This window comes from Leucopleurus acutus (assembly GCF_964270905.1).
Source record: "Leucopleurus acutus genome assembly, chromosome: 2".
Lineage (NCBI taxonomy): Eukaryota > Metazoa > Chordata > Mammalia > Artiodactyla > Delphinidae > Leucopleurus > Leucopleurus acutus.
The window spans coordinates 145,431,688-145,458,646 of record NC_139143.1 but is presented as its reverse complement, the minus strand read 5'-3'; the positions used below and the strand labels follow the sequence as shown (position 1 = coordinate 145,458,646).

Sequence of the window (26,959 nt, the reverse complement as noted above, 5' to 3'; positions counted from 1 at the left end):
CCCTGGGGGATGACTTCATGCTCTGATACGTGGAAGCTTCCAGGACTCTTGATCCCAGCTCCAACCCATGACCTCACCCCAGAGCTCTGACGTGTGACAAGGAGGAGTCTAGAAAGCGGGGGGACCTTCCTTGCTGTGGATCCTTTGTGGGGGAAGGTGCAGGTTGCAAGATAGCTTGGCTACGTTACTGGCTGTCAACAGAATAAACACACCTGCCCAGGTCTAAACATACAGTGACGAGAAACCAAAGGGGAATGATTTCCCGAAGCTTATAATTATTTGTTTTTCCTTCTCTCTTCCTTTACCCCATGTCTTTTTTTAAAAAAAATCCATTATTCTAGTTCCACATTAGCAAAACTCAAGGATTTTTCAAAAACTCCTAACAAGATTTGGCGCCAGTTCAGTACTTTGAAAAGGGGTGAATTAGAATCACAGGAAAGTGAAATTGGCTCCTGTCAGCAGGATGACAGGCTCTCAGCACACTCCTGGGGGGGCGGGCAGGGGGGCTCTCAGACAGGCCGTCAGCTCTTTCTCCGCTGCTGCGTCGCTCTTGGAGAGGCTACTCCTGCGGTCCAGATGGCACCCAAACGGTAACAAGAAATATTGGATGGAGTTGAAATCAAGCGAGAGCAGCAGAGGCTCAGGCTGAAGGCAGAGCAAATCACAAACGGAGAGATGTCACAGCAGAGGAAAAAATAGTCACGGAGGGCTCTGCCTGCTGCTCTGACAGCCGTTCCCTGTAAAATGCTTTTCCTTTTCTTCGCTGGAAGAATGCAGATTTTATATCTTAGGCATTCATTTCCTTAGTTCCTGGATTCAGCTCTCAAGGCATTCATTTCATAATTAATAAACTCTCCTTGAACGCCTACACTGGGCCAACATTGTGAGCACCGGGGTGCTGTCCCTTCTCTGAGCTGTAACAGTCAAGTGAGGGAAATGGAGGATGCCCATTCAGGTCAGAGCAAGAGGAGAGTTATGACAGGGGTACCGCACTGAGGATTTTCACGGCGCATGGACCACTTTCACTGCTGCAACGCCATTCACAGGACTGAAGCCAACTCCACTGCAAATGACCAAAACAAGAATTCTGTTCTCATGCGACTGGAATTTGACTAGTTTACCCATCTCTTGAATTTTTCTTTATTGTAAAATTAGGCAACTATCCACCTCACAAGACTGAAGATTTCCCTGTATAAGATTTGAGGTAATAGCTTAATTAGTACAGTGCTTGACATATAGCAAAAAGACCTCCACTAGTGGGTCAACGATTCAGTGGAGTATCCTTTCAGAATACCATGATGGTTTTATAGACCTATCTGATGGCATTTTTGAAAGTTTTATGAATTGCAGAATTGCAGAGGAGTAGAATTAGAAGAGGCTATAGAGATCTCTAACACAACTCAACCCTATATTTTTTTCAGATGAAGAAACTGAGGCTTTCAAGTTTCTCAAAATCATGATAATGTTAGTGGCCGAGCTGGGATGAAACCCCAAGTTCCCAACTCCTAGTCTAGTTCCTTTATTTCCATCACAATTCCCCTCATGGGTGAACAGACTTAGAGGAGGAAGAAGTAAGAGCAGAGAAACCCAGCTCACAATTTACAACAAGGAAACTAAGGGCCCAAGGAAAGCTCAGCTTGCTTATATGTAAGACAGCAAGAGAAACGTCTCCTTCACAGAATTCCGAGGATCAAGAGAGGTGATGTTCACCAACAGTCTAGACTTGGAAGGCAGCCTGTAAGTTTGAAGCCAGAGGAAAGCTGTGAGAGCATTATCTCTACTTGTCTCAGATTGATTATCCAACCTATAAATAGTTGGTAACTTTGTGTCATGATTTCACCTGCTCTCTTAACAGGTCTCTCAGTATATTCCTTACCCTCTCAGGCCTTGGTACAAGCTACTCCTTGTGATGGGCTGCCCTTCCCATCCTTGTTCATCAGGAGACCCTGGAGACTTGGGTCTACTCACCTGTTCCAAGCCTTCCTCTAAGGCCCTCAGGATGGACTAGATGATCCGCCTCTGGGCATCACACATGTCCAGTTATAATGGTTGATTGCTTTCTCTCTTCTCTACTACAGACTATGACCTCGTGACACTAAGTTCCTTGTATGGGAAACTGTATCTTATTCATCTTTGTATTCCTAATGTCTAAATAGCCCAGGGGCTAACACACAAAAACAAAATACACTGAACTGACAGATTTAAAAAAACAGAAAGAGTAAATGGATGAACTTGCATATGCAAGAGAATAGAAAACTGAACAGAAAGAAACTTGGTGATAGCATGATTTACAAGGCAGAGGGCATGGTAGTCCTTATGGTGTTTTCAAATGCTCAGCATGTATGTGTGTGCGCGCGCGCGCACACACACACACACACACACTCACTCACAGAGACATGGCATTTGCTATCGTAAACTCCAAAAAGGATGTCGTATCCACTGTCATTTGACCTAATGAGACTTTGTAATCAGAGTAAATGGCTCTGGCTCTAATTTCAAAGAAATACTAGGGGGATGTTCCAGAAAAAGTTATAAGAACAGAAATATGCTATTCTTCTAGCTCTTCTAATATCTGGCTGGCATTTTCTTCTGAATTCAAGTCCTTGCCATTAGCGAGACCCATCGGCGGCTCGAGGGTGGCAGTCAATCTCTGACATTCCTCACAACTCGAAGTCCAGCCAATACCTGGCCTTACCATCCTCCCCGGCAAATGATAAAATGATTGCATCCCATACTGTCCTGACTCAAACTTAATAGGTCCAAAGCATTTTTGATCTCCCCAAACCTGTTCTTCCCTTGTCTTCTGATTTCTGTAAAGGCTACCAACTCAGGCCTAGATGCTCAAATCTCCAAGTGTCAAAGTGATTCTCCATCCCTCTCTCTCCCACACCCTGACAGCCAATCATTCTTTAAGAAACTCTGCTTCTATCTCTAGGACGTGCCCCAGCCCCTCTGCCTGCCCCTCTCCTTCCCCTCGGCAGCATACTCTTTTGCCTGGACTGCTACTTCTAACACTTTCCTCCTTAAGTTCATCTCCCACACGGCAGCCAGAGTGATGTTTTAAAGTGATCAGATCAGGTTCACTGCCCTGATGAAAACCCTCCACCGTCTTCTGTTACACTTGGGATAAAATCCAAACTGCTTGCCATTATCTAGAACACTCCTGCCTCAAGGCCTTTGCCCTCGTCTTTCCCTGTCCTGATTCTACTCTCCACCTGGTTGGTTTCTTCTCGTAATTCAGATCTTGGCTCAGGTGTCATGTCCCTGGAGACCTCCTCTATGTACCTACATACAGTCACAGCTCCCAGCTCTTGTCACATTTTCCTCTTCGGTTTTGTGCTCTGCGTGTCTGTTTACTTGCTTGTTGGCAGCCTTCTCCCATGAACTGTGCAAGGGACGGGACCTGGTCTGACTTGTATAGCCCCTGTGTCTGTGCATGACATATGATGGACACTAGACCATATCTGTGGAAGGAGGAAGGAAAGAATGCTTGAACAGAAAAATGCATAAGTGACCAGAGGCTAGTTCTAGGAGGTACCTTCCAGTATTGCAGAAACTATAAAATTAAAACAAAAGGGGCACTTTGTGCGAACTACTATAGGGTCAAGGGAACACCACGTTTGTCACTTTGACACCTGTGCTCTGATCTCTGCCTTTTTTTCCTGTTTGTTCTCTGGTGCTGGACACCCCAACTCTGAAGACAATGGAGCTAGGGCTACAGGATGGCATATTCAATGGGATCTCATACAGATCCCACAAGCAGAGACCCTCTTTACCTGCGTCCTTGCTATGTCCTATGAAAGACCTTTTTAATTTAATCAGTATCTCTGCTTATGTCACAAGTGGTTGAGATCCTTATTTCTGGTTTTTCTAGGTCCATCAAGTCCCCCAATGTACAAGTTACTCTTGATCCCTCTCTCTCCCACACCCTGACATCCTTATCATTCGAAGAAATGCTGATTCTGTCTCTAGAACATACCCCAAACAGTCCATTCTGGTCTAAAGAGAAAGGAATGAGCTAAATAGTAATATTAAGACCTCATCCCTTCTTGGCCAAGCAGGGGTCAAGCAGGATGATAATCATAATAGCTGATGCTTAGACGGAAGTTCCTCTGTATGAACCAGCCACTATTCTAAGGTGCATTCGTACAATAACTCATTCAATTACCATGAAAAATGTAGGTGTTATTGCTATCCTCATTTTCAGAGGAGGGAACTGAGGCACAGAAGCGTCAATGAACTTGCCCAAGGTCACACAGCTAGTAAATGGCAGAGCTAAGATTTTCACCTAAGTGGGTGAGCTTTGAAGTACGTACTCTTAAGAATTATGCTAGGGTGAGGAGAACAAAAGGTGTGAGACAATGTGTGTTTTACGATGAGGGTGAGACGTAAGGGTTCTGGAAGGAGCAGCCACAGTGGGTAGTTCAAGTCCCTGCCAAGTCCACGGCCATCCTCTCTGGAGGACCACGGCCCAATCACACTGCAAGTGTTATCCCTCCAGTGATGACAGGGGTAAGGGGGCTAGGACTTCCGAGGTGACAGCGGAAACAACAGCCTAGACACAGACAAAGAGACAAGGCTACCAGATTACAAATACAGGAAGGGGGGAGAAAACCAGAGTACCATGTTGACGGCACGCAATGGTGGGAAGGAGTAATACTGGAGATAAGGCAGCTGCTAAGCTGCTGGAAAGAAACATGATGACACGCTGACAGGACTCTCTGATAGGTAGAAAAATGAGAGGTGGAGAGGGGGAAAGGTAGTGTAACAAGTGAGAACGAATGTCACCTTAACATGGAGTCGTTCTTTATGCACAAGTGGAGAAGCAAGGGCCTCATCCTGCATCATCAGACTTTACTTCCGTCTCCCCTTAGCAACCCAACCTCAATCTTCTCATTCACAAAATGGAGAAAATAATAGTTGTCATGTTAACTAAACTAGATAAACGTAGTGGAGTGTTGGAATCCAGTGGGGGAACTTTGTAAATCTCCCATTATATATAAACATATGCAAGCTTTACCAAAGCAGATCTACAGGGGTGGGGGCCGAGGAAGTTGTGTTTTTAAAAGTGTCACCAATGACTGTTAGGCAATATGCTTTTTGGGAATCACTGAACTAGACACAGCTTGCCAAGCAATGCACACACTCCCTGGCCCCCAGTAAGTGCTCTGCAAATACTTGTTTCTTGTAACGAGGTTTTTACGCTTTAGGTTGGGACTGTCACTGATCTATGTATTTTTGTTCTCCATGATCGTTAATATATCACTTTCTCCTTTTTTACAACTGGAGTTCATTATTCTTCTGTGACCACTAATAACAGCAGTTAAGGGAGAAAGAAAGAGCCTCAACACGATGACTTGTCCAGAAATGCTGAATTACCGTACCAGCAGAGAACGAGTGTCAGCCTCAATGGATGTTTATGGGGAAACTGTATATTACAGCTCTGCTCGTTAGAGTTGCTGTAGTTAAAGTTCTGTAAATGTTAATGATCTGTATTAGAGGAATAAGGATAGACTCATAGCGGCAGCAGTTAACAGATAGCCCTGAATCCCATTTTCTTAGCATGTCACAGAGCTCCAAGGAATTTCATTTATGCCCACTGAAGGAGCAGGCGTGCACTGGGGCACCTGTATCTTGGGGACAGTACTATCTTTGCTTTAGCACAGGTAGCGTGATTGGCAAAGAGTTTCAGGAACAAAATGCATAGAGAGCGCCTCTCTTCTGTTTGAACTCTCACTACGTTCCGGTCTTAGAGACAGCTGGACCCAGTGGGAAGAGCGTTCACTGTGCTTGGGTAGCACGGACCCACACCCTCGTCTGCCTCAGATCACTTCCATTCCTGCCTACCGTCCTCATGGAATTATTAATAGCACCCGCCCCCCATTCCATTTCAAAAGTGACCCAGTCTGGATGATAAACTAGGTCACGCTAGCTTCAGGGTCAGAGAGAGCTGGATTAGATTCTTAGTGATGCCTCTTCTGTCTGTGCTGATTTCACTTCTCTTATCTTCAACAGCCTTTATAGTAGAGAAGAGACCTACATCTTAGGGTTATTTGGAAATGTCTTGACGCAGGGCGTTAAGTGCCTTCCACAGGCCCTTGCTTGGTGGTGCTCAACATTTGGTAGTCACAGTTGTTTGTTATCTTCACCCCACAGCCCTGGTACTCCCCTGCAGGTTCAGCCCCCTCCCCTGTTAAACTTGATCTTGTTGGCATTACTGCTCGGGCAGGGAGAACTGAAGGCACTCCAGCCCCTTACTGCCCCCAGGGACACTAAAAGCACCCTAGAGGTTGAGCCAGGTCTCACTCATCATCATATTTCTTGAAATACTTGGTACAGTCCTTCGTTCATAGAACAGCTCATAATAATAACTATGGCTAACACTTATTGGGTACTTACTATATGTCAGGGGCTGTTCTAAATGTTTTCCATGCGTTACCTTATTCAAGTCCTCAAAAGAACTCCATGAGGTAGGTACAACAGTCATTATCCTCATGTTATGAGCGAACACACCGAGGCTCAGCGAAGTTTAAGTAACCCACCCAAGGTTACGTAGCTGGTAATGGAGGGAGAAACTTTGCAAGCCTAAGTAGTCAGTCTTCAAGGTTCACACTTTTAAGTGTCATCCCATGATGCCTACCAAGTAGTGAGTACCTACTCTGGGCAAACATGACCGCGATCACATCTGTCCTTGTATTTAATCCTCACAGGAACCCAGCGAAATAGCTCTCCCCACACTGTTAACTGGTCACTAAGAAGAATCCAAAAGATAAAGCACCTTGCCTAGAGTCACACAGTTAAGAAGTGTAAAGCTCTGTGTTTCGCAGATACTGCGCCCCCCCCCCCCACCAGGTGGAAGAAGTTAACCGTATGCTGCCCACAGCCCTTAGACCACAGACCAGTTGAAACCAAAAGGTTGATGATGTTGACTCCCTATTACCTCACCACCAACCAATCAGAAGAACGTCCACCAGCTGATCACATACCCCACGATCTCCCTCCCTCAGCCTGTCTTTTAAAACCTTTCCCCGAAAGCCATCAGGGAGTTCAGGTCTTTTAAGCAGTAGCTGCCTGGATTCCGTGCTGGGCTCCGTGCAATCAACACTGCACGTTCCTGCACCACAAAAAAAAAAAAAAAGTGTAAAGCTCCGAATCACTTCACATTTTGTGCTCTTTCTGCTGTTACTGCCTCCCAAAGACCAGACTCCCGAACTGCATTCAGAATTTGATCATCGAATAACAAAGCCTTGTTGGGAAAGCCATGTGAAGGATCTCCTGTCTGCCGCGCAACTTCTCCCACCCACGGAACTAACTGTGGGTTCCTTTGACAGTGGTTCTCACACTACCCTCTTTGCATCTCTTCCCTTCTAGAACCTTCTGTCCTTCAGAGAGAGGAGGGGAGGGGGCTTCCAGGCGGATGGGCCTTGGGGTTCCAACCACATCTCCTCTTTCATCTGTTTGTCTAGACGGCTACCGGGCACACTTCATTCGAATAAAGATTTCTGGGTTTTATCAAAAGCTTGAAGACCACCCTTCCAGGAAACCAGTGGTAGGTATTTTAGCAGAGGAGTGGAGTGATCACTGTTTTATCCAGATGTGATTTTTGCCAACACACAACTGAGCACGCAGAGCACCAGACGACTGCTGACACTTACCCCTCCATATCTACATCTATGGGAAACAAGTTTCGGGAATGACTAACAGTGAGCTGTCTACAACTCTGTCTGATTCCATTCATGAGAGCCCTGATTTGCCACCCTGGGAGAGAAAGCCAGATATCATTCAAGGCGGTAATGTGACCCGGCCCCAACGTGAGCCAGGGACTGAGAACAGAGAAGATGAGAGGGATTACTACTGTCTTTGGCAAGAACCTGAAGACAGCGAATGGAAGGGCTGAGGTACAAACACTCTTAGAAGTCAGAGTGATAAAACAGCATGTTTGTGAATGACAGAGCTATGGGAGAGGAGACAGGGAGTTTGGTTCAGATCACCTGGTTACCTGACCACCCAGTTTGCCACCTTGGACGTAGCTTGTGTTTGTCTAACGCTCCACATCCATGAGACCTTCCAGATTTATGCTTGTCATCCACTCAAATGTACACGCCTCCCCTCCCTACCCCCTTTCTCTTGTCTGCAGGGTCTCACCCTCAGTCCAGACCCACCCACAGTGGTCCTCAGTTGCCTATCCCACAATGCTTTGCCCTCAGAACCATCCTTGCCGTTCCCTGCTCTGTGCTGAATGACAGTGGCTGATCCCTGTAAACTACATTGCCCAGGCTCCCTTGCCAATCCATCTCCACTTAAAGTTGACCAACAGGAGGCAGGGGTCAGAAATTGGATGGTGGGAGGGAGGGAGAAACAGTGAATTTCTTCCCTGCTCTCTTTGGGCAGTATTGTTGCAATGGCTGAGTCTCTCCATGGTTTCCACCAGACAGCCCCTTTCACTATGGTCTCGGCTCCCACCAGGCAGCTCCCTCTGTGGTCTCAGTGCCTGATGGCAGCCCCAGCTCCTGGGCTCTGCCGACACCATTGCCCTCCTTTGTCCTTTTAGTGCTAGGGATCACTCTAGTAGTAACTTCCAACTGGGACTCACCTGGGTTGGCCCACTGTTTCCCATTTGGCTTTTCAGCTTTTCTAACCCCTTGGTAACTAGTTCCGCATGTTCTTTCCCTTTATTAAATTGCCTGGTGTGGGTTCTGTTTTCCCGACAGAGACACATAGGTAACTCCACTAGCTACATAACGGTCTCCACCCCACCTGCCAAGCCACCTGCCGCAGGCCACCAGAGTGACGTTGAAAAATACAACTCCAACGGTGTCACTCCACCACCTGAAAGCAACGGTGATCTCCCAACAAGTCCCAGCTTCTCAGCGCCACATTTCAGGCCCTTTGCTCCCTGGGGCCGGCTTCCCTTGGTATCCTTGTCTCCTTTCCCATGAAGGCATCCTGTGGTCCTGCCATCCCAGACTGCTCATCAGTCCCTGGGATACATGAGGCTTTTCCACATTTCAGTGCTTTTAAACATTCGGTTCCCTCTTCCTAAATACTGTTCCACCCGTTCTCCAGTGCCAAACTCCCATCATCTTTTAAGATTACACCTAAACTCTATCCCTTGGGTGAAGACCTCACTAAACTCACTCAGGCAAAGTTTACTGCCCCATCCACTCTGCTCCCATAGCATCTTGGACACAGCCTTTCACAACCTTGATTATATTGATTGTAATTGTTTTTATATGTCTATCTTCTTCTTGAGACCATTAAGATTCTTAAGCAGCTGGTCTTGTTCATCTTTATATCTCTAGGGAATAGCACACTGTCTGGCAGGTAGGAGGCTCTTAGTAAATATTTGCTAAATGGATGAGTGAATGAATAAATAAGTGAATAGAAGTTGTAAGGAACTCCAAAAAATAAATAAATAAAAAAGGGCTTTGTAGCAATCAGATGGCTGGGATTACAAAAGTAATGAAGGTCTGTCACTGCAGGTATGTGAATTGAAACCCAAGAGTCAGAGATGTTCATCTGCACTTATCACAAACCTTGGGGGATTGATTCTTGCTTTGGTGGGAAGGCTAAACTAGATAGCATCTCTTAATGTTCCTATTAACTCTAAGATTCTAGAAATTTAGGATTCTATCCCAGGAAAATTTTTAAGTACAGCTAAAAGAAAGTCCCCCCAAGAAACATCCGAAGAGGCAAGCTTCTCTTTCATTTGTGGGAATACACAGATTCAGATTCCTTTCCCTCACTTCGGGATGATATCCTCCCTTGTGACACCTATGTTAACTGTGTTGTGATCATTATAATTTCCCTACAAGGTGGCACTTAATGAGGAAGTGAAACTGACAAATGTTCAGACTAGATTTAAGCCAATTACGCAACATCTTGATCCAGATTTCAAACTAAAGGAAAAACTAACCGCTAAATTGTGAATGAAATTTTATTTGCCATGAATGATGGGGGACGGGGGTGTAGGGAAGAGCTGTCCAGAGAATTCTTGAAATTCTTCACATGAATGGATTGCCTCTTCCTACATGTGCAGCAGAGAAATAGAAATAAATCTAGGGCAAGGAAAACCAAGCAGATGCTGATTGTAGGGGGACAGGGGTCTCGTAGAAAAACACCAAGGAGTTTGGGGGGCTGGGGGAAGGGGTGGCAAAACGGACAGCTTTCTGAGCTTCGGAGGTGGGTGGCTTTCATTGAGATGTGCTCCTTAACATTCAAAAATATCTTTTCAACATCGGGATGAAGAAAGTGCGCCAGGCAGAGCGAGGGTTCAGGAATGGCTTAGACACGGCCACGCCCTCATAGAATTCAGTCTGGAGGTTGAGAGGTGTTCACGGCCAGGCAGGGAGTGTTGGGCCTCCGGAGCTCTAAGTGCTCAAAACCAATGAGTAATGGGAGATGGGACCTGAAGCCTGAGTACTAATTCTGAGCAGGTGAGGGTAAGGTGATTCTGACCAGGAGATGGAGGACTTTGCATTTTCTTTAATTCTAAAGGCAGTATATTTTAGTGGAAATTGTGTGGGTGCCTGAGTCAAAACAACGTAGGGTTCAAATTCTGACTCTGATCGTGGGTAAGTTACGTGACCTCTCGAAGCCTCCGACTCCTTATGTGTAAGTGACAGCTACCTCCTCGCAGGGTTGTGATTACTGAAGGAGAGAAGCCGAGACCAGAGCCTAGGCTGTCCGTGGCACAGAGCAGATGCTCAGCGGGGTCTGCCTGCTTTTTCCCACAGCTACGTTAGCTTTAGATACGGGACATATGGCTACTGTCCTGGCATCATAAAACAAAGGAAGAAACTGAATGGAGGCCTGGGCGTCATATCCGATCATCCGGATGTTCACCAGTTTCTCCCAGCCTGGCTCCTTTTCAGGATACAGACAGATCTAGAGCCCTGATTTCAAGCTCTCTAGAAGGACACTAAGGAGGAACAATTTTTTAAGCACCTACTCTGTGCCCAACGCTCGCTCAGTGATATGACTTGATTATAATACTTGGTAAATTTCTTCCCATCCAGGGCACTAACTTCACAGGGCCAGCCCATAACTTATTGCTGGGCCCTTCAGGGTGTGCTCCTTTAAAGCCAGGTGATAATAATGAAGATACGAATGGGGCCTGCGGGGTACACGGCTTGGTAGCTGAGCTACTGGCAGCAAGACGATGAGTTAAGTACATAGGGGCAAATGGAGTGCCAGAGGAGATGAATGATTCTGAGGTCCACCACTGTAGTCACCTTTCCAATACAAGGATTCCCTTATAGAACCATTTATCTGCTGCTTGAACACTCCTAGGGGCATAGAGCTCGCTACTCTGAGAGGCTGTCCCTTCTGAAAATCAGCTCAGATGGCCTGAAATTTCTTTCTCATCTTGAGCCCAGTTTTGCCCTCTCTTGTCACTAAACTTGAGCCTTTCTCTTAATCATAGGACAGCACGTAAAATAAACAGAAGCAGCTAGTACATACCATCCCTCAATCTTTACTTCCACAGCGTCTCATGAAAGCAACCCCTCACTATCACAGGAAATGCTTTCACATTGCCGCGTGAGTCTCCCGAAAGGCCTGAGATGTTGGTAGTGGATGGTCATCCGTTCCGCTTTGCAGCCCAGCGAAAAAAAGTCTCAGGAAGTCGAAGTGATTGACAAAGGGAGGAAAGAACCTCAGGGAGGTCTGATCATTCCTTTCAATTTCTGAATCCGTGTTTCACCAAAAAGAAATTAATGTCGAGGTCAACGTATCCATTTGACAATCTGTGTCCTTCCTATTTACCACCATGCCAAACTTTTCAGAATCTCTCTTTTGAAGGCCAGAAAAAGTTCAGCTAGAATTCACTGGCTCATTATTACCAATAATTAGAAAGTCTTTTATGCCTAATACAACTACATAAAAGGCTTTTAAACTGGGCAATTTAAAAGGTGGAGGATAAAAGATCTTTTACAGCTGAAAGAATATTACACGAGGGCGTAAGCGGAGGGGAGAAGAAAAGCGCAGAGTATTTCTCATGCAAAAATGGCATAAGTCATACTAAGATTTAGGCCTGTGTCGTTGAAACAGTGTGACCTTCACGGTAAGTCTCAACCAAGTTCAGTGCCGTGGGGCATAAAAGGGTCTGAAATGGGCCCTTCAGCAGCCTGTGAATGCCCCGCTGTGGAACTAGATCATGTCCAAAGGCTAACAGAGTGCAAAAAGCACTAAATAATGAACGCAGACACTTTCTTCCCTACTTAGGAATGTGCTTTTTTGACATTCCCAAAGAGGCCAGGGTATTTGTCTAAAAGAACATGACAGCATGGTCAGTCAGCTGGCAGAAAGGGAGACTACCTGTCTTCCCCCAACGTCTTTGAGAGGGAAATTGATGAGAAATGGATGAGAAATTAACCAGGTCTGAGCAATGCTAAGTAAAGGCAGTATGGACTCAGGAGCCAGGACCCCAGTGATCTGCCCAGAAGTGCTTCCATGCCTCATCTGCCTGTTCATAACCTGCTCATCCTTCAAGGCTTTGCCCAAGTTGTACCCTCTTTCCTGAAACCTTCCTAACTCTAGCCATCCAACATCTCCTGTCAGCAAGCATTTATGCCACTGGATTTCAGAGACCCTGACATAGAAATAGACTCACATATTTAAGATACAGGAAAGATTAGCCCCCATGCAAAGCTTCTGACTGCCTGGACCAGGAAGGGATGAAATGTATATTCCTAGGAGTGAGTGGGATTAATCCGTATCTGGGCTTAGAGTTCCCAGGAAATGGTGGAGGGGAGCAAAGCATGACCTTAAGGACAAATCTGCCGGAAGAAGGTGCTATTACAGGTGCAAAGTAAAATAAGCAAACAAAAGCATCCTAACGTGTTATTTGAGAAAACAGAACAAGAGAAGGGTCAGTACATCTGAGCACCTTATGGTCATGGGACAAGGGGGATGTAAAACTACCACAGGGATGAGTAAATGTGAGGGAGTGAAGACATGGAATTGGCTTTCTGCCTAGACCTGGGGCCCAGCTAATCGAAACAAAACTTTGCTCCCATAAGTTGGTGCACTGAGGTGGGTAAGAACGCTATAACAAACACAGTGAATTCTAACTTCTGCTGCCCTAAAACTCTGAAATCCCCAATACATCAAATTTGCCACCTTACTGAGGATATCTCTGACCATGGAACAGTGATGACGAGCCACTAGACAGAGGTCTAGACAGAGGTTCTAGAGCTGAGATCAAGGGATCCCGTCGGCTTCAAGGACTACAAAAATTTACATGTGCACACATGTTTCTTTCTGGGGAAAGAGTCTACCAGCAAAATCTCAAAGAGATCAGAAATCCCAAGAAGAGTTACCTTAGGGATAGTGATGATTAAAAGTGATTCCTGTCCTCAAGGAGCTCACAGAAAAGTAAGGAAAACAAATAGAATAATAGCTCACAGCTACTGAATCCTTACAGTGCACCAAGCGCTGTGCTGATTCACATACTTAAGCCTATTTAGTCTTTAGGCAAAAACTACACAGGGCTATCATTAACCCCGAAGTCCAATGGCTCACATAGATACATTAAGAGAAAATAATCCTTTATGATCATGGCAAAGAGAAGGACAGAGGTATCCCAGAGGGGCTGATTACTCTGGGGTAAGAAAGGCTTCCCAGAGGTGTGTCATCACCTAGAATACTTGGCGATCCCCAGCTCCGTGAGAACTGTTGGCTGGTACCCTGCTTGTTAGAGCAACAAATGGAAATGTTTGCATTTAATCTACTCCATATCCCCACATAAATGTTTCCTTTAATCTTCTAAACAAAGCTACAAGGTAGGCGTTACTTTCTTTTTACGGATGAGGACATTAAGGCTTAGAGATGCAAAAATCTACTCAAGGACCCTTAGTAGGTGGCCAGGATGAGAGCCACACCCAGATCTGACTCTGAAGACCCGGTGGCCATTTCTTTTGGGGCTGGTTGGTGGCTTTCCCCAACCACAGCCCCAAGCTGAGTCCCTTATTAGGACTCCACGCAGACCCGTCCCAAGGAAGAAGAAACCAGGTGGTCCCTAGACCAACAGGCCATTGGACAGTCTTCCTTCTTGTGGGAAACTTGTGGGAGCCCCAAACTCCCTGGAAGCTGCCTAACATGGCCTACTTTGGTTGTCTTTGGTTTGTCTTTCTGGGTGAGGAGCAGGTGGTGAGGGAGCAAATAGTGACAACATGGCAGGGATTTTCGGGGCACAGAGGTATCCTAGGGAAGGTACGCTCAGCAGAGAGGCAGGGCTTCCGGGGGGAACCTGGAACACAGGGAGATGTCAGAGCAGCAGGGGACATGGGGTATAAAGCACCTCTGGGAGGTTTAGGCAAGTGGGACAAACTTTCCAATACATCGACTATTATCTCCTCAAATCATCTTGCCAGTTAGGTTCCAAAACCCCTTTTGGAAGATGAGAACACTGAGACTCAGAGGGGCAAGGAGACCTGTCAGATGTCCCACAGGCAGTAAGAACAGGAACTAAGATTCTAGCTGCATCCATCTGCCTCTACCTTGAATCTAACTTGAAATTGTGCTTTTCACTTCCTGCCTCTCACAGGCTTTTATTAATACTCAGGCAGTTCATGGAAAAGCCATCATCACCATCAGATGGTTCTAGGACTTTATGGAAGAGTGGGCTGGGAGCCACTGCGGGCCATTCAGGCAGCTCCGATATTTTCCAAGCAAAACCTCGGTATGTATCGTTAACGACTATTTTGGAATCAGAATAATGGAATTCCCATTAAAAAAAGTAGCAGGGATGATCATAAATTCCTTCTACGGGGTAGAGTCATTCATATATTTATTATATATGATTATATATAATAAATATATACTATTCCTAGAGCAGCTGTGAACCAGACCCGGGCTTGCTCCTGGTAACACAAGGACCTCAGGAAGCTCCTGGAAGGAATGAGGAAGAAGAAGAATTCCAACACTGTGTGGTCAGAGGTATTCCTGGAAGAATGAGAAAGTCTGCCCAAAACACAATGCTTGACACTAAGCTAGGATGTTGGGGGAAGGCGTGACTCCCCCAGGAAACTGTAGAGTTCCATCGAGCTGGACCAGGAGAGGGCAGGTCAGAGATACAGAGAGGCTGGGACCCGAGTGCCGGGTACGTCGGGCTGAGGAGTCTCGAGTCTTTTGTGGTTTTTTTCGGAGCTATTAAGCATGGAGGTGGTGTGGCCAGACGGGTTAATAACTTCGCAAAACCAAGGCGGCAAAGGGAGCATGTTTCCTCCTGTATCTAAGCCTGTTAGGGGCAAGTGAGGCGATTTAGGCACACAGTGAATTGGAGGGAGCTGTGTGACAGGGGCTGGACCTAACTGAAACTCGAAGCGCAGACCGGTGTCTCCGCGACACGGAGGCTTGATTAAACGCCAAGGGCTCGGGGAGAAAAACTGCTCTTTCCCTGCGCGGCACCACGCCGCATGCCTCCCACTCCGTTTCCAGGCTCGGGGTTTTTTAAGGGCTGGTATTCAGACCTGTCTCTTCAGTAAAACTAATGTGCATTGGGGTTTTGGAAGCAGTATTTAGGTGGGATATGGTGGTTTCAAGGTATTGGCAGAGTGGGGCAGAGAAATGGACGTGGATCCGAAAGAAAGTTCACTAGGAACAAGGGGAGCAGGGGCAGGGGAGGGTAAGAAGGGACCAGAAAGACTCCCAACTGGGGGAATCCAGAAGCTCGAATCAGGAAGGCGCAGCAAAGGCTCGTCTTGCCCCTCCAGCCATTCAATGTTTGAATCCCTGCTCCCTGCCTCCGCCCCATAATCTTTCTGACAGGTGGTCTCCAAGGCTCTGCGAGTATAGCTCCAGTGACAGGGAGCTCACTCCCTTGGGTGCCAGAGTTCCACCCTTGAGCAGCTCTCACTGTCAGCAGGTCACCCTCACTCGGAGCTCGAGCTGGCTTTCTCGTAGTGCCACCTACTGGTCTCGGTTCCAAGAGTTGGCTGGTACAGAGCAGTATAATCCCCCTTCCATTTAACGGCCCTGTGGATGCCCATCTCCATATTTATGGTTTCCTTTCTCCAGGCCCTTTAGCTGCCCCTCATGGGATGGGGTTTCAAACGTTATTATTAATCTCATCTTGAAACATGTGGGATTGTCTTTATGTCTCTCACAGTATGGGGTCCACAACTGATAACAATGGTCCAGATAAGGTCACTTAGCTTCGTAACAGCTCTGTTAGGACCAGAGCTGGGATTCTTGAGGGTCAGCATGACTTCAAAGCCCATGCTCTTTCCGCTCATTGTTGAATGAGATCAACAGTGACTAAACGCCCCAGTTCTTCTTACATAAGCTGTGGCAAAGTCACATGGCCCCCTGCTCAAGAGTCTGCACTGGCTCCCCAGGGCTGCCTGGATTATGTGGAGGGTGCCTTCTGACTGCCAGCTGAAGGCCTTAAATATGGTTCCGAGCCCAGCAGTGGCACAGAGCTGAGGATTTTCCTTTGTGTCTCAGATTTTCAGGAGTCCCACTAGCAGATGGGGTCCAGATATATAGTGGGCTCTCTGGGTTCTCTGCGAGCCCACGATACCTGCTACAGTGTGCTGCCCACTGGCTGGACCCTTATACACTCCAAAGGCTTTGGCCAGCCCTCCCTCTGACCCTCTGAAGCTTCTCGACCACTTTCAAACTGGGTGGACAACTCTCTTCCTAGAACCAAGAACTGTCCCCTGCTTGACCAGGTATAATGAAGTCTCTGGCTGGAGACTTTTTCCATAAAACACCTGAGACTCTGAATCCCTTGGACACAGTAGTTTGCATGATTCAACTCATTTCCACTCATGGGGCCAGACCTTCATGCAGACCGGCACCCCCTCCTTGACCCCATCATTTCCGCCTCATGCCCCCTTCCCCCTGACCCACTGAGGAGCTCCCCAGCAAAGCCATACAGGTTGGGACACGTACCCAGAAGGGCGGCTCCCTTCCTCGGACTGCAGACATAGATAGCGTCAACATAAAGCCGGTCATGGGAACCCAGCAGAAGGGAGGAGATATACTTACACTTACAGGTTGACTTTTTGGCACATCATAAACACCTTCCTTCTTTTGGCTGGTGGGAACCTATGGAAAAAGCAAACGTGACACAGTCAAAACACTCTGGTGCTACGCTTTCCAAGAACCAAGCAACCAGGCTTCCCCTCCAACGGCTAAGTATGTGTGAGCGCAGCCCCTGAGGGGCCCAACTTCCAAAAGAAGGGGCTGCTGGGATCATGAAAGCTGTGGGTGAGGTTCCTTCTCTCAGGAAAACTGGAGGACGAGAGGGGGGATGTGAATCATTCTACAAGGGTCTGCCATGGGGCTCCTCACAGAACCACAGCATAGGAGGCAAAATGCAGAGACCTCAGAGATCACGGGGTGGAAAAAATAATCCTCATCTCACCGAAGACAAAAATGAGGCCCAGGGAGGTGCGAGGAGTTGCCTAAAGTGATTAAAAACAGTTTGCAGTGGAGCTTGAACTAGTCCATGCTGATTTGAGATGCAGGGTATTTAAAATACAGTAAATATCAAGGTCCTAGGACAAAGTACAGCTTCTGTTGGGATCATGTACAAACCATCTGATAATCACCAAAGGTTTCTGCTCAAGAAAAGGGCCCATCAATGGCAGGAAAAGCGTGAGCGAGAATCCAGAAAATCACTGATGGTGGTTTTTTTTTTTTTTTTTTTTTGCGGTACGCGGGCCTCTCACTGCTGTGGCCTCTCCCGTTGCAGAGCACAGGCTCCGGACGCGCAGGCTCAGCGGCCATGGCTCACGGGCCCAGCCACTCCGCGGCATGTGGGATCTTCCCATACCGGGGCACGAACCCGTGTCCTCTGCATCGGCAGGCGGACTCTACTCCCGCTACCAGGGAAGCCCTCTGATGGCTTTTAACGCTTATCTGTAACTTCTTCCCTCCCTCTCTTCTCTTCCTCATCCATCTGGTCTTATTGGGCCACGTGGTAACTATCAAGCCCCAAGCAGGTCACTTAGCTCCTCTGAGCTTCACTATTATAAACTGGAGCTACTGACTCTGCTACTCGCTCAGGTTACTGAGAGGATCCAAGAGAAAAGAGAGTAAATAATCAAAAACTCTTAGGTACCATCATACTGTAAAGTGTTCGAATGATCATTTCTTTTACCATTGATACATTATGTAAATATGTATCTAAATACATATGAATAACTGTGGATGCGTGAGATACTTTTCAAATCAGTCAATCAGGGGCCTTGCTCTGAAACATTCCAGTTGGAAAGCAATCACTAGTTCATCCTCAGCAACTAGCGAAGCTTAACGCAAACCTCCATGGGAGGTAACAGCCAGCAGTGGTTTTCTAAATGTCTGATAACCTGTCTTTCTTTCCATCAGACAGAGAGCCCCTTAAAAGCAAGCACAGTGCCTAACAGCCAGTAGGCATTCGGTAGGTGTCTGCTGGGTAAGTGTACCATTGAGAATTGTAGAGAATAGTGAAGAAAAAGACAAAGTATCTTTTAGGCTGGGACCAGCTAACCACACCATTCTTCTTAAGGTAAGTAAGAATTTGAGCTTATTCCTTGAGTCCCTTTGTCATTTTCACTCTCATTTACCTTAAAATCCTTACAATAACCCTAAGAAGTTGTTATTATAATCTCCACTTTACGTAGTAGAGAGTGAGGCTCAGAGTTGTTCGGGAAATTTGCCCAAAGCTTCAAAGGTGGTAAGTGATCAGATTCAAATGTAGCTCATTCTGGCTACGGAACAAGACATTTATCGCTAACAGTATGAGCTAACACTGCTCGGGTACTTTCTGTGTGCCAGGCATCACGCTAGACATTTGTGTTTACATACATTCTCATTCTCAGTCTTATCAGGTGAGGATGACAATTGTCCCCATGCTGCAGAAGAGGAAAAGGAGCCCTGGAGGGGGTCCCTCAGTCCGTGAACGGAGAGCCAGAAGCTTAAGCCTGGGCGGTCTGCCTTTGAACTGCTACAGCACATACAGCTGCAGCCCACCCCTGTCCCCACCATTCCCACAGCAGTTTCAGGTGCCTCTTGTCCTCTGACTTCACATCCTACACTCCCAGAAGCTCGTGCACATTCTTGTGAAAAACATGACTCTGAGTGAGCATGGCTGCGCAAAAGATGTACTTTCAGAGCCACTTCTGCAAACCTTACTTTGCTGGTAGTCCATGAAAAATGTAATCTCTTTGCTCCTGATAAGTGAGCTCTGTCTAAAAGGAATACTCTAAGAATGCCTACAGAGTCCTTGTTAACGAGGGCCAATAAATTACCAGCCCTCACTTTTATTTTTTACTAGCTCACCCCTGCCTGAGCAAAACAAACAGTGTTTTTCTATTCCCTGTAATTCACTGCTCACTATGGGCACTTAGCAAGTTGAACCACAGCTGACTCTCAATTATGCCTGCAAATGGAGGAGAAGCAGTGGGATGGCGAAACCCTAACTGTGCATAATTGAAAAAAGCTTTTCTGCTTGGTTGTCCCATGGGTGAGATACCAATCTGCCTGTTTTTCCTTTAAGATTTATTTCTGCCGGGACATCTTCTTGGGAGACTTGTCTGACTCTCTAGGACTGATTTGAGCCTTCCTCTGTACTCTTGTAACCTCTGGTGCATCCCTTCATTAAGAAATAAGTTACCAAGAACCTATTAAGTGTCAGGCACTGTGCTTTACCCAGGACAATGGTGGCGAACAAGATGAATACGGCCCCTGATTTATCGGCGCTCCTTGACTTGCTGGGGGGAGATGGGAAAGTCATCAGGCTATTGAAGGAGGGTGTAAAATGTGCTTTATCTTATAAAGGAGCTGTCAAACCACATTGCAGCTTCCTGGTCACTCTGAATTCCGACTGATCTATAAGCTTGCCGAGGGCAGGGCGGTTATATTATTATCCTTGTTTCCCCATCTGTAAATGGAGTTTAAACAAGAAACTTCTAAGCATCAAACATTTACCACACGTGTGCTGAGGACAGAACACTAGAAGAAGCGCTAAAAGGATGAAGGCCAGAAAGTGCCTGGGTCCTGATTCTCATCTCCCCCGGCTGGTCCATCCCGTCTGTAGACCATTTCAGTAACATGATGGTGTGCAGAGTGATAACAGTTCTGGACCAAAAGGAGGCAGGAGGTCTGGTTCCTAATCCTGGCTCTGCCACAGGCTGTGTGACCCTGGAGAGGTCACTTTGCTCTCTGAACCTCAGTTTCCTCATCTGGTTGTCATGAGTACCCAAGGAGTTACCTACAATCGCCTTGAAGGTGGGGACCTGGCTGTGGCTGCTATTACATCCTCATGTGCCTGGCACAGGCTAGGTGCTCCATACATAATTACTTTTTGAATGAACGAATGAAATTAGTCTAAAAGCTATACATTAAGGACCATCCATACAGAAGACACTTTTAGTGCAGCAACATATTAACAGGATGGAGAGACAGGTTAAGAGCTGGGTGACACAGGATTAGAGACATACCATTTTAAAATAACAGTATGTGACATCTTGGGTGATTAAAAATGATTTTTGAATGAACAAACTTGGACAATGTGCCCTTGGTGAGCTGTGATTTCGCTTAGGCTGGAAGCTTGTTAACGTATGAAAGAACGCTGGGTTTAGAATCAGAGGCTCTGGCCTTGGGCCCATCACTTAAGTATGAAGGACTTGAATTTCTTACATTTAAAATGATAGTCATCACAACTGTTCTCATCTCACGGAGTTACTGGAAGGGTGACGGGTAAAAACGCTCTGTACCGTGAGGCTCTGTGCTGTTTTCAAAAGACAACTGATACTTTTTTCTGAGGCATGCAAATAGAACACAGTTATTATTATTAATCCGGTTTGGAGAATGGCACTACTGAGCCCCAAAGAGAGGTGGCATCTACTCAAGGGTCCTTCCCTCCCTTGTGTTGGAGTGACAGATAGCAAAGTCAAGGCAGGCTGCAGCTTTCCGCGGGGCTCTCTGGCAAGACGAGGCGAGCGAGTCATGTTCTACTTCACTTAATACATCATCAGAAGACGTCTTGAGCAGCATCTGATACTGATGGCATTAGGAAGTAAAAGGAACTGACATGTACACAGAACCTACTATGTACCAAGTGCTGTCCTGGTTGCTTGACATCTTCACACCACTTCTAGAAGCAGAGAATACAGTACCCCTATTTGGTAGCCCAGGAAATTGAGATACAAAAGTGAGGTACCTCACCTGAGGCCACAGAACAGTTAAAAACTTAGGCCCTCATTCCCGAAAACAGAGGATAAATAAAATCAAATCTGAGGCTACCCTGATCAAGCTGAAGTATAAGAAACATTGCAATCTACTCAGGAGGCATAGATATGGAACACTTGTAGGCCCTAACAAAACCCCGAGGCTCCCGATAGCAGCTCCCTAAGAGCCCAGCCTTACCTTTAGGCCCAAGAGCTTATCTCTTGTTAAGCAAACTGAGGCCCAGCGGACTGGTACCTTCGTATTAATGATGGACAGATGGGAAGATCCTGGGCATCAGAACCGTTAAAACAAGTGCGATTTTTAGATAGTGACTTGAAACCTACACAGAATCTACTTGTAAAACTCAGCATCAAAGACATTCTAAGCTGCAAAGAGCCTTGGATTTATTTTGTGTACAGAGGTCAGAGAGACCTGGCTACGAGTGGGGGCTCCTACCTCTTGCTAGCTCTGTGACCCTGGGCAAGATACCTTACCTTTGCCAGGCTCACTTTCCTCATCTGTAAAGTGGAAATAATGATATAAGGGACTTGGGGCTGTTGTGAGACATAATAAGATACTGCATGTAAGCGCCCATTCACAGGGACCTGGCTCTATAATTGTTACCAACCCCCCCCACCCCATTTCCAAGAGTCTTGTTGCTCTGTAAAGCAAGCCAGCATCTCCTCTAACAGTCCTATGATGAAGCACTAGTTGCAAAGAACAGAAAAGGGCCATGCCCGAGAGACGCTTCAGTCTTATCTGCTCATTTTACAGATGAGTAAACTGAGGCCCAGAGAAAGACAGGAATTGAAAAGGTGGCTTCATTGCTGTGGATTCAGTGTGTGACCGGGATGAAGCCTCTTCTTTACAGTCTCCACGTGATCTTGTTTCATTCTCGTGCCAACATGTGATTTAGGGAGAAGTTATTCCCCTATTTTATCATTGGGGAAACTGAGTCGCAGAGAGGGCAAGTGTCTTGCCCATTACCCCTCAGCCAAATGTAGTTGGTGACAGAGCCAGAACTATACCCCAGTTCCCTGCTTGCTGAAACCGGTTCTTCCCAGTACACTAGGCTGCCCCCGCAGAGTCCCCCGCAGGGCACAATGGGAGCCCTGCCAACTGTAGCTAACTCTGAAATCACGAACCTCTTACACTGAAAAGCCTAATTTTATTTTCAAAGGTGATCCCTCTTCATAGGACGACTGGTTAGTGGTTTCCTCTGGCCTCATACTGTAACTGAGCAGGACCCTGTAGGGTCTTCCCTGGACAGACTCCTCCCCCATATCCTCTGAAAGTACCTAGATAATAGGATCTGATATACATCTCCTGAGCTGTTTTGCAGATGCTAAAACCTCCACCAAATTGAAGAAATTAACTACTTGATGACCATGAACATGTAGCCCCGAGACCCACTGATGCCTAAGGATTGATACTGTGACACCACCTTGTTACCACACGATTAATCAATCAGAGAATTGTGCACGAGCTGATCACATCCCCACCACTCCCCTCCCTCACCTGGCCTTTAAAAGTGCTTTCCTGAAACCCATTGGGAAGTTCAGGTGTTTTGAGCACCAGCTGCCCTGGACTCCGTGCTTGGTGTCCCGCAATAAACTCGGCACTTTCCTTCACCACAACCTGGTGTCAGCAGATTGTCTTTACTGCGTCGGTGAGCGGATCCAAGTTTGGTTCAGTAACAATACTGAGACACTGCAAGGTTGTACCTTAAAATCTGACATTGAGGACAGACATGCAACTTTTCTGTTTAAAGATAGAAACTTCGTAAGCAATGATTTTAAACAAAGACGCAAAGCGCAGCCTCACACTTGAATCCAACCCAGACGGATCCAGCGGATAGAAATAGATTATTACTCCATAGGGCTGGTTAATCCAAGTTGTCGGTAGAGCTAACATTATATTTTGGTCATTTAGAATTCTGTGCATTTGATGGAAATTGAAAATCTGTTTTACTTTTGTTACGTAAGTAATGCATGCCCAAGGCAGAATAAGAGACCACACAACTAAGTAAATTAAGGAAATTAAAATCACTTATTTAAATACATTAACAATTTTCCTGCTTCTGTAATGTTTTTATTTCAAATTAGGACTAAAATTCTAATTAGTGAAACTGGAGGTTGTCATACTTGTTTGGTGTGCCCTGTGCTGTAGTTACTCAGACTCTTTGATGGAAAAGCAGAGGGGAAGCAGCGTGAGTCCCGCCTTCACACACCTGCCTGGGTTTGATCCCGGCTCTAAACAGCTGTACAGCCCTGAGGAAGCTACTCAACATCTCTGAGCCTCAGTTTCCCCCGAGAAAGTGGGATTAAAATACCTATTTTATAGTATATTTAGGAGAATTAACGAGGTCAAAAGTGTGTTCAGCAGACTTGTGGTTGCCAAAGGAAGGGAGTTGGGGGAGGGAAGGATGGGGAGTTTGGGGTTAGCAGATGCAAACTATTATACAGAAAATGGATAAACAAGGTCCTACTGTATAGCACAGGGAACTATATTCAATATCCTGTGATAAACCATAATGGAAAAGAATATGAAAAAGAAAGTATATATATGTATAATTGAATCATCTTGCTGTACAGTAGAAATTAACACAACATTGTGAATCAATTATACTCCAATAAAATTAAAAAAACGTGTGTTCAGGGTTCTTCACATAAGCAGACATTTAAGAATATTACTTTACCTTCGCTTCAGAAGGGGTAAAACTTTAGCTAGACTTTCTTTTATTCAGTTAATATTCCCAGTGTTTTCTCCAAATAGCATTTTTGAATTTGGTCTTCATTTTCAGTAGTACAGTTGACTTTTTAAAGAAATTCAACAGCACATTCTTTTGAGAAATGAAGGACCCTATTATATTCCGGACAACAACCCTCCCGTGGATTGCTTTAGTAAAATGGAATGTTTGATTTCTGAGTCAACTGAAAATAGTTAAGCTCCATTAAAAATTAAAACACTGTACCCAGTTGGCCATTAACCACGTCTACAATCAGGCATGAAAACTACTGGTAAATGGCAGGGAAGTGGGAACCAATTCACGTGAAGGTATTTTAACAAGCCCAGAATGACGAGAAGAGCAACGTGGAGCGTGTGAGTGAGGAGAGAGCCCGTGGCTGTTCAGCCCCTTCTGTGCACTTACTGGTGGTGGTGCAAAGGCAGGAGAGGAAAGTGGTTTTATACCTGATAAATGTTTTCTTCCATTTCGGGATCACGGATTGGCTCGTGTCCAGCCTCAAACACAATGTACTATGACGAACGGCCAGAGAGGAAAAGTCAGAGGGGAAAATGAAAGAGGAGAAAAAAAAAGCATTTGGAATTCAGGATATAAATCGCAGTGAGCATTAAAGACACAGGCACAGGAGAAAACACCTTAAAGAGACAACTGAATTACTGACATTCCCAATGGCCTGACACATTCCTGCCTCTTCTAAGGAAAACTGTGTCCAATGGTCAGCCCTTTAGCCATGCCTGCATAAGCCCTCTGCAGACCTCTCTGGGGATATAACCTCTTCATTCAGTGGCATTTATCTCGGCAGTGTCTGCGTGTGCTGGCACTGCTGAGTGGGAGTGATATCTCCTGGGATCCCAACTTTGCAAGCCCTGGGTTACAGTGGTCTCTCCCTTTTGCTCCCCAAGGTCCAGGGTCATATGCCAATTCTGACTGCTCAGAAGCCCCAAACTCCCTCATCTCATAAATATCACTTTACTTTACATTCTCAGTTTTAAATACCGAAATCAACTTTTCCACGTACATGTTTCAGACTCTAAGGGACTGGGCCATTTCAAAAGGGGCAATGCTCGTCGCTCTCCCAGCCCACGAACCAGGGGCTGAGCTCATATTATAGACAAATCCACGCCTCTGGCATTCTAAAGCAAGGCCTGCCGTCCGGTGCACCTCTGACTTTTGTTTGCCATCTATGTCAGATACTTCTTCTCCTTCAAGTTATTCGGACTCTATTACTCTTTTATCCATATTATTTTCTTTTTGTCATAGCAGTAGCAGCTCTCTGGGTGAAACTCTGCATTTATATAGAATGCATGTGTGACACACACACACATAACCCATGCGTGTCCCAGTTAGAAATGTAAGTTTCAGATTGTCTTTTATGTCCCACAAGTCAAATGTTTGGCTTTGTTCTCTCCTTGAGAATAAGCACAGAGTGGGAGAGGCCTCCTCTTCTGCATCTGTTTAAGCAGAGCATATCCTTGAACCCAAGAGAGGCCATCTCTACCCACACTTAGGCTGCAACCTTGAAGAGAGCACAGAGAAAGCTACGGGCAGGCATGTCTCTGGGATCTCCCTTCCCCCACTCACAGCCCCTGTGCCATGAGCCAGGGAGTCAGGGGGCAGCCTAGCCAGTCGGGGGCCCGAGGGACTTCTCCTCACAGCCTTTCTCAAGCTCGCAAACCGTCCTTCGGGTTTGTGTTCAAATGTCGCCAAAATGTCAGTCCCCATCTCTGGTTCTTAACTCACTGAAGCCACCTCATTATTCAGAGTCTCTCTAATGAACTCGGAATATTCAGGAGACTCTTGCAAGCATTCAGCTCTGGGATCAAACTTCTACAGATTGTGGAGAGGGCTGAGGCAGGGCAAGAAGGGAGAAGTCTATTTCCAAATCCCATGCTATTGATGCCGGCCAAATTTCTGTTAGTTTTTATGGAAATTCGCTCCTGGAGGGGGTGGCAGCCCTCACCCTCAGAAATAATCTTGGTCCCCCTCCAGGCTCTGCAGCCAGCGGATCCTTCAGGTCTCTGATAAAATGTCTACACCACAGGCCTGGCCATTCCTGACCCGCGACCCCAACTCGTTTCAGAAATTACCTGGTATACAGGATCTTCAACATCCTCTTCCAGAATTGTCTACCGCAGAGTGAGGGAAGGGAGGATGCAAAGCAGAGGACATAAAGCGAGAGATGTGAGACGGTATTCAGAAATTACAGGACAGTGAAGAAACCAGCTCTGGGTAGGAGAGGCTGGCGGGTCATTAAGGCAGAAAACAGGCAGAAAAAAAATGAAAACCCCGGTGATATTTTACCATTGCACAATCATCTCCAAATCTGATCCCACCCACTGCTAACAACAGCAAACGCAGTTGGGTTTCCTTAGGTCTCCTCCCCTGAAATCTTCCCCTGGTTTCAAGACTTCACTTTCTCCAACACGTCTAGAATCTCAGTGAATAAGCGCTCACGTCTAGTGGCTTTGCTTTCAGTCATTTACACGGGGACCTTTCATCTTTGTTTATTTCTACTTGGCAGCAGGAGGAGAAGCCTTGACTGTCAGTTTTCACATCTGTTTATTTTACGCCCCTGTTGTCTCAGGATAAATTCACAGGTATACCTGATACACAGCTTGTTCGCATTGCTTGTCCTTTTGTGCCTTTTTTTCCAATTCTTCTCTTTGCTTCAATTCATAAATAAGTTGAAAGAGATCTCTCAAGTCCAGAATAACGGGTTCAGCCTGGAGTAAAAGGTGGTAAAGCACGTTAATAAAAGGGTGGTTACTAAGCTGCAGCGACCAATTTTTGTTTTTGCTGGCTACAACCCGCAGCCCTTCCTTTTTCTATTAAACTGCAAGCATTCCGTCTTTAATTAATTCTACCTTGTTACATTGGTTTAGCAAAATTGCATCTAAGCTAAAGTTCATTTCTTCAACTAATTATATTTGCAAATTCATAACAATCATAAGCATAAAAGGCACTGCTTTTATTTATTAGTAATTTCAAATTCGATAAAGTTAGGGTAGGCCTTATGCAAAACAGCTATTTGTTTCTTCTTATTTTCTTTGT

General features: G+C 46.0%; 1 protein-coding gene across 5 annotated transcripts in view; it reads right to left on the bottom strand.

The window, feature by feature from the left end:
- The window catches only part of DAB1 (DAB adaptor protein 1), a gene marked incomplete at both ends in the record, with an annotated part of 275,176 nt that overhangs the window by 41,852 nt on the left and 206,365 nt on the right, over positions 1-26,959 (bottom strand). For 3 of the 5 annotated variants that reach the window (XM_082832330.1, XM_082832328.1, XM_082832331.1), the window contains 4 exons: positions 16,996-17,055; positions 24,355-24,420; positions 25,996-26,034; positions 26,512-26,631. In XM_082832330.1, the coding sequence (XP_082688456.1) occupies positions 16,996-17,055; positions 24,355-24,420; positions 25,996-26,034; positions 26,512-26,631 (285 nt within the window). The remainder of the gene's footprint in view (positions 1-16,995; positions 17,056-24,354; positions 24,421-25,995; positions 26,035-26,511; positions 26,632-26,959) is intronic. The other 2 variants (XM_082832329.1, XM_082832332.1) reach the window with 1 other exon arrangement.